General features: G+C 41.3%; 1 protein-coding gene across 1 annotated transcript; it reads left to right on the top strand.

The window, feature by feature from the left end:
• Positions 1-1,591: 1,591 nt before the first annotated feature.
• LOC123045187 (uncharacterized) lies at positions 1,592-7,010 on the top strand. Its single transcript, XM_044468141.1, has 2 exons — positions 1,592-4,852; positions 6,055-7,010. The coding sequence occupies exon 1, from the start codon at positions 3,211-3,213 to the stop codon at positions 4,699-4,701; it is 1,491 nt and encodes a 496-aa protein (XP_044324076.1). The 5' UTR covers positions 1,592-3,210; the 3' UTR covers positions 4,702-4,852; positions 6,055-7,010.
• Positions 7,011-7,337: the final 327 nt, after the last annotated feature.

Here is a 7,337-nt window from a genome sequence, read left to right as displayed (position 1 = left end):
GATTTTGATGATTGCTCTCTAAACTTGCATCTTGCGGATTCCACTATTAAAAAACCTATGGTAAGAATTAATGATGTTCTTATTGTTGCAAATAGGAATTATGTGCTCGTAGATTTTATAGTTCTTGATATAGATTGCAATCCTTCATGTTTTATTATTCTTGGTAGACCTTTCCTTAGAACGATTGGTGCAATTATTGATATGAAGGAAGGGAATATTAGATTCCAATTTCCCTTAAAGAAGGGTATGAACACTTCCCTAGAAAGAAAATAAAATTACCATACGAATCTATCATGAGAGCCACTTATGGATTGCCTACCAAAGATGGCAATACCTAGATCTATCCTTGCTTTTATGCCTAGCTAGGGGCGTTAAACGATAGCGCTTGTTGGGAGGCAACCCAATTTTATTTTATGTTTTTTGTTTTTGCTTCTGTTTACGAATAAATAATCCATCTACCTTCTGTTTAGATGGGGTTTTATCTTTTAATTAGTGTTTGTGCCAAGTAGGACCTATAGGATAACCTACGATGATAGTTGATTTGATTCTGCTGAAAAACAGAAACTTTGCGCGCACGAAGTTAGTTATGATAAATCACAGGAACTTGATTTTGTGTTGATTCTTTTTGCTGATGATCAATAAACAAATTGTCCAGGCATTCCTATTTTGGTAGAATTTTGAGAGTTCCAGAAGTTTGCGTTAGTTACATATTGCTACAGACTGTTCTGTTTTTGACAGATTCTGTTTTTCGTGTGTTGTTTGCTTATTTTGATGAATCTATGGCTAGTAAATTAGTTTATAAACCATAGAGAAGTTGGAATACAGTAGGTTTAACACCAATATAAATAAATGATGAGTTAATTACAGTACCTTGAAGTAGTCTTTTGTTTTCTTTCTCTAACGGAGCTCACGAGATTTCTGTTGAGTTTTGTGTTGTGAAATTTTCAAGTTTTGGGTGAATTCTTTTGATGGATTATGGAACAAGGAGTGGTAAGAGCCTAAGCTTGGGGATGCCCATGGCACCCCCAAGATAATCCAAGGACACCAAAAAGTCAAAGCTTGGGGATGCCCCGGAAGACATCCCCTCTTTCGTCCACTTCCATCGGTAATTTACTTGGAGCTATATTTTTATTCACCAACATGATATGTGTTTTCCTTGGAGCGTCTTGTATTATTTGTGTCTTTGCTTGTTAGTCTACCACAATCATCCTTGTTGTACACATCTTTTGAGAGAGCCATACATGAATTGGAATTTGTTAGAATACTCTATGTGCTTCGCTTATATCTTTTGAGCTTGATAGTTTTGCTCATAGTGCTTCACTTATATCTTTTGAGCGTGATAATTTTTGCTCTAGTACTTCACTTAGATCTTTTTGAGCACGGTTGTGGATTTTTTTAAAGAAACTATTTGATCTCTCGTGCTTCTCATCAACACATTTCATATACATCTTTTGGCAACCAAATATGCGGTGTATTGAGTTATATTCATTCATTTCTTGCTATGAATTGTTGAATATGTGAATAAAAATCATATAAAGGATCCTTCACTTGTCATTTGTTTATTTTGCAGAAAAGTGCGATAAGGCACTATAATCTTGAAGATCTTGTCTACAAAGAAAGAGGATACAAGACCGAGGGCCAATAGAAGAGAAGGGGGACTCGAGTATGAAGAATTAAAGAAAAGGAGGGCCAAAACTAAAGAAGAAAGGGATCTACTTGAGGCTAAAGAAGAGAAGAAGGAGGGCAAAAGTGCAAAAATGCAGATCTGGGAGGGGATCAAAATCCCTAGCCGCATCTCCATTGCAATCGGGCCTGGCATCTCATCTCTCTCCCTCTCCCCTTCTTCTCCACCACCGGCTGCCGCCACGGCCAGGCCGGCGTGGTGGTGCGCCTCCGCAGCCCATCCATCCACCAGCACCACCATCACACGACCACTCCACCACCAGTGCCATCCATCACCAGCACAGCCAGCACCCAGTACCACCATCACCTCCATCCACCAGCGCCACACCACCCATCCACCTCTCCCTGCTGCTACCCCTTGCTACTCACGCCCTGGACCAGCCATTGGGGTCGCCGGCGTCTGATCTCCCGCGCGCCTCCAACTGCTGCTGCTTTCCCCCTCGTCTCTACTGCTGCTACTCCACTTCCTCTGCTCCCCTTCTTCTTCTTTAAATCTCGCTACTGCTGCTCTTCTTCTCTCTTCACCTGCTGCTGCTCATCCCTCACGCCCCTTCTCTAGCTGGCTGTTGCTGCTCTTCACCTTCCCTTGCCCCAACTTGCTGCTACTTCTTCTCTCAACCTCCTGCTGCTGCTTCTCCTCACGTCCCTGCTGCCGCTCCATTCCCAATCTTGCTGCTCTCTCTCTCTCTCTCTCTCTCTCTCTCTCTCTCTCTCTCTCTCAAATTTCGGTGACCTTCAGTAGTGTAATAATCAGTACTATGTAATGTTCAGATTTGATAAGTGTAATATCCTACTGTTTGGTTCAGTTTCAAAGTTTAATATAAATGCTTGATTAGTATGTCCTTTGTCCTGACTAGTTGATACCTTGTCACTTTGAGAAATATTTGACCTGTCATACTTTGTTTAGTGAAACAGTATTCTTCATATGTGTGTGGTGTCCTGTGATATATATATACATATGTGTGTGTTTGTAATGTGAGTTATATCAATTCTGTCCTATATCCATGATTCTTCTCTCTGTACATGTTAGATAAACCTATGAGTTCTAGTCTTGTTGATTCTCTTGTGTGATGATGTTCGCCTGTGTTAGTGTTCTAATTTCTCAAGCATATAGAAAATACCAAAAAGATTATTGAGTCAAATCTGAATCTACCCTTGCTATTTGCATTTTCTTTGTCGACGATCTTTGGGAACGACCTTGTTAGTGTAGGTTTATTTTCTTGCATTCATAATCTGAATTGTGTTACCTAGCTTTAGCCAAGCACGATCATCGATTTGCCTAGTCCCTGAGGAGAACACGACACTCGTAGTTTGGGGCGTAAAAACCCCGCTATACTTACAATTGATCATTTTGGCGCCGTTGCTGGGGACTAGCGTCGTGTGACTGTGTTAGGATATAGACTAGGTTTTTCTTGTTTTCTTTTTGTGACATCTATATGTGATATATCTCTAACCACTAATCCTTGTTCTAGATCATTTTCTTTCTGTTTTCTTTTCTTTTGGCAGGTTAGAACTATCTTCTCGGTTATGGCTTACTATTCAGATCATCAGGCTTATGCGAGCAACACTACAAATAGCACGGAAAGTGTTCAAGAACTGATAGGTAAGATTTTCCATCGATTAGATGATTTAGCTCGGCAGCGAGAAGTAGTTTTTGAGGATAGGCCTAGTTCTTACGATCCTTATTCCAGAGGCCATCCTTATGTTGCTCCTACTTGCCATATTTGCGGATTTCAGGGCCATTCGCCCGCTGAATGTCAGCGTGGCTACTCTCACATTCCAGATTGTTTTGGCATGAGCTTCACTCAAGAGCATAGCTCATACCAAAACAATTACTCATATGGGTGGCCTGAAAACCCGAATATGTCATATAGGAGCAACAACCCTGAGATCTCACCGTTTGCTTCTAGTAATCATATGCAGGGATCTAGGTATGAAGAGGAGAGCCACAACTATGCTCCACAACAGTCTTATTCAACTCCTATTCATATACTTCAGCACCAGGAGATGTTTCCAATGGAGTTAAATGGTCCTACATTTGGTCAACCAACACCTTCAACACAAGTGCCTACTCAAGATGAGTTCGATGACATAGACAAGCTCGCACTTTTGAGTCTCGAGTTCACTTGGAGTGCCGAGGATGATCCTATTAGGAAGGTTATACTAGATGAAATGAAAAAGATCAAGAGTGGAAAAGAGCTAGTGGAAGAAGTAAGGAAGATTGAGAAGAACATCAACGCTGGCAGCACTATTTCTTCACAGCTAGAGCTGAATGTTGCTGAGATTCCCCTTGATACATGTGAGGTTCCCACACCGTCACATCCAGTTGAGCAAGATAGCAAGAGTCCAGAGGAAGAAAGACCTCAGATTGAAGAAGATGAACTAGAAGACAAGGAACAAGATGATCAAGAGCTGCAATTCCCAAGTGATCAAGTTGAAGACTCATCATCTACTACTCCTGAAGAAGTACAAGAAGCTGCTGTAGATGAAGATGAAGAACCTGAGATTCATTTGCCTATTGTCATACCAGAGCGTGATGTGTCAGGTTTATCTAATCCTCTTAATGACATGTCTTCATATGATTTGTTTGCTTCTACCTTGCATTGCATGATGCCATCCGTTAAAGTAGATTTGAAAAAGTATTTGCTTGGATATGATCATATATACCCTGTTAGTGGCATTACTCACATTAATGATGATCACAGTTACTTTCCTCGTGCTAGACCTATGCTTAATGAAACATATCATTCTTATGCTAATCTTGAGCTTAATGAAAAATATCATCCTCATGTTAGTGTTGACTTTGCTGATTTCTACCATCCTAAACATGTGCTTTATAGCTATGCTTATGTAGTTGGATATTCGATTGATGACTTGGAGGGTATTATCCCTACCACTTGTATTGTCTCTTTCGTTGAGTGCTCTTTCAGGTTCTTGCTTATGCACGAATCACTACATGCTGACCAAGTTCGAGATGCCATTCCCTGGGACCCCGGTGGACCCATGGCATGGGGATGAGGAGAAGCAAGGAGCACACATGAAGAGAGAAGCTGGAGCAGGCATGAGGATAGGGAAGCAAAAGGAGAGGAGTCACAATGCACGAGGAAGCAAAGGAGAAGAGTTGCAGTTTAGAGAGTGTCGAGCGTGTGCTACTTCCTATAAAAACCCGGTGAGCTGTTTCATGACCCATTCCGAGTATATCATCCATTGATACATGCTGAAATCAAATGTTATTTGGGTTACTTAAGCCATGCCTTAAATGTTGCCCCACTGAATTTTATTTGACATATGGTGCTTGATGTGAATATGTGAAGTGAGTGTTGAATGCCTTGTAACCTAGTAATCTACACAATGCTTGCTTTGCTGAAATTAGTGAAAGCTATTAGTTTTGAGTGCTCAAATCCCTAGTACACTAGAAAACTTAATCATTTTCTACTTTTACCTCGATACACCTAGATCATTAAGTGTCAGATGCTGATTTTGTGCCTAATGTGTTCCCATTGAGAGCAATCACCTAACCACTATGGATTAGCATGTTATGTTCCCTGGATCGGTAGCATGTGAACCAGACATGGAGAAGTGATGATTCCTATTTTTGTGCTTATGCGTTGTTCATTTAAGATAAGTAATAATGAATAAATTAGTCTGACTACCTATAGTAGCATGTCATGTTCTCGGGATCGGTGGCATGTGAAATTGGGTTAGCTTGGGCAGTAATTATTAATAAAAAAATGTAATTGTCGAACCAGGTGTATACCATGTTCTCGGGATCGGTGGTATGTTCCTTTGGGGAGACAAACAACAAAAAAACTAATAATTGGTCGATCCAGGTGTATACCATGTTCCCGGGATCGGTGGTATGTTCCTTTGGTGAGATCGATAAAATATTATCATTGCTTTACTTCTATAAATAAGTGAACTGATCACAAGTTTATGTTCTTTTTTGTGCTCTGGATCATGCTCTCTTTAGGAACCTTTGGCACAATCATCATTTGAACTTGTTGATCCACTTTTATCATTGTAAAAGTTTAAAATGATTGAGTCTACTAGTATCCTATTGCTTTGTAGCACTCTTAACCATTAATTTTCACTAGCTAAGTCTGAAGCATGCCTTGTTTGGAGATCTATTTTACCAAGGCATTCTTTACTCAGTTCACTATTCATATTCTTGCTCTTGTCATCTACCTTTGCTTGAGGACAAGCAAAGATTTAAGTGTGGGGGAACTTGATCAACACATTTCATATACATCTTTTGGCAACCAAATATGCGGTGTATTGAGTTATATTCATTCATTTCTTGCTATGAATTGTTGAATATGTGAATAAAAATCATATAAAGGATCCTTTACTTGTCATTTGTTTATTTTGCAGAAAAGTGCGATAAGGCACTATAATCTTGAAGATCTTGTCTACAAAGAAAGAGGATACAAGACCGAGGGCCAATAGAAGAGAAGGGGGGACTCGAGTATGAAGAATTAAAGAAATGGAGGGCCAAAACTAAAGAAGAAAGGGATCTACTTGAGGCTAAAGAAGAGAAGAAGGAGGGCAAAAGTGCAAAAATGCAGATCTGGGAGGGGATCAAAATCCCTAGCCGCATCTCCATTGCAATCAGGCCTGCCATCTCATCTCTCTCCCTCTCCCCTTCTTCTCCACCACCGGCCGCCGCCACGGCCAGGCCGGCGTGGTGGTGCGCCTCCGCAGCCCATCCATCCACCAGCACCACCATCACACGACCACTCCACCACCAGCGCCATCCATCACCAGCACAGCCAGCACCCAGTACCACCATCACCTCCATCCACCAGCGCCACACCACCCATCCACCTCTCCCTGCTGCTACCCCTTGCTACTCACGTCCTAGACCAGCCATTGGGGTCGCCGACGTCTGATCTCCCGCGTGCCTCCAACTGCTGCTGCTTTCCCCCTCGTCCCTACTGCTGCTACTCCACTTCCTCTGCTCCCCTTCTTCTTCTTTGAATCTCGATGCTGCTGCTCTTCTTCTCTCTTCACCTGCTGCTGCTCATCCCTCACGCCCCTTCTCTAGCTGGTCGTTGCTGCTCTTCACCTTCCCTTGCCCCAACCTGCTGCTACTTCTTCTCTCAACCTCCTGCTGCTGCTTCTCCTCACGTCCCTGTTGCTGCTCCATTCCCAATCTTGCTGCTCTCTCTCTCTCTCTTTCTCTCTCTCTCTCTCTCTCTCTCTCTCTCTCAAATTTCGGTGACCTTCAGTAGTGTAATAATCAGTACTATGTAATGTTCAGATTTGATAAGTGTAATATACTACTGTTTGGTTCAGTTTCGAAGTTTAATATAAATGCTTGATTAGTATGTCCTTTGTCTTGACTAGTTGATACCTTGTCACTTTGAGAAATATTTGACATGTCATACTTTGTTTAGTGAAACAGTATTCTTCATATGTGTGGTGTCCTGTGATATATATACATATGTGTGTGTTTGTAATGTGAGTTATATCAATTCTGTCCTATATCCATGATTCTTCTCTCTGTACATGTTAGATAAACCTATAAGTTCTAGTCTTGTTGATTCTCTTGTGTGATGATGTTCGCCTGTGTTAGTGTTCTAATTTCTCAAGCATATAGAAAATACCAAAAAGATTATTGAGTCAAATCTGAATCTACCCTTGCTGTTTGCATT

This window comes from Triticum aestivum, chromosome 2B (genome assembly GCF_018294505.1).
Source record: "Triticum aestivum cultivar Chinese Spring chromosome 2B, IWGSC CS RefSeq v2.1, whole genome shotgun sequence".
Classification (NCBI taxonomy): Eukaryota; Viridiplantae; Streptophyta; class Magnoliopsida; order Poales; family Poaceae; genus Triticum; species Triticum aestivum.
The sequence above is the reverse complement of the archived record's forward strand: the minus strand, read 5'-3'. Positions and strand labels throughout refer to the sequence as shown.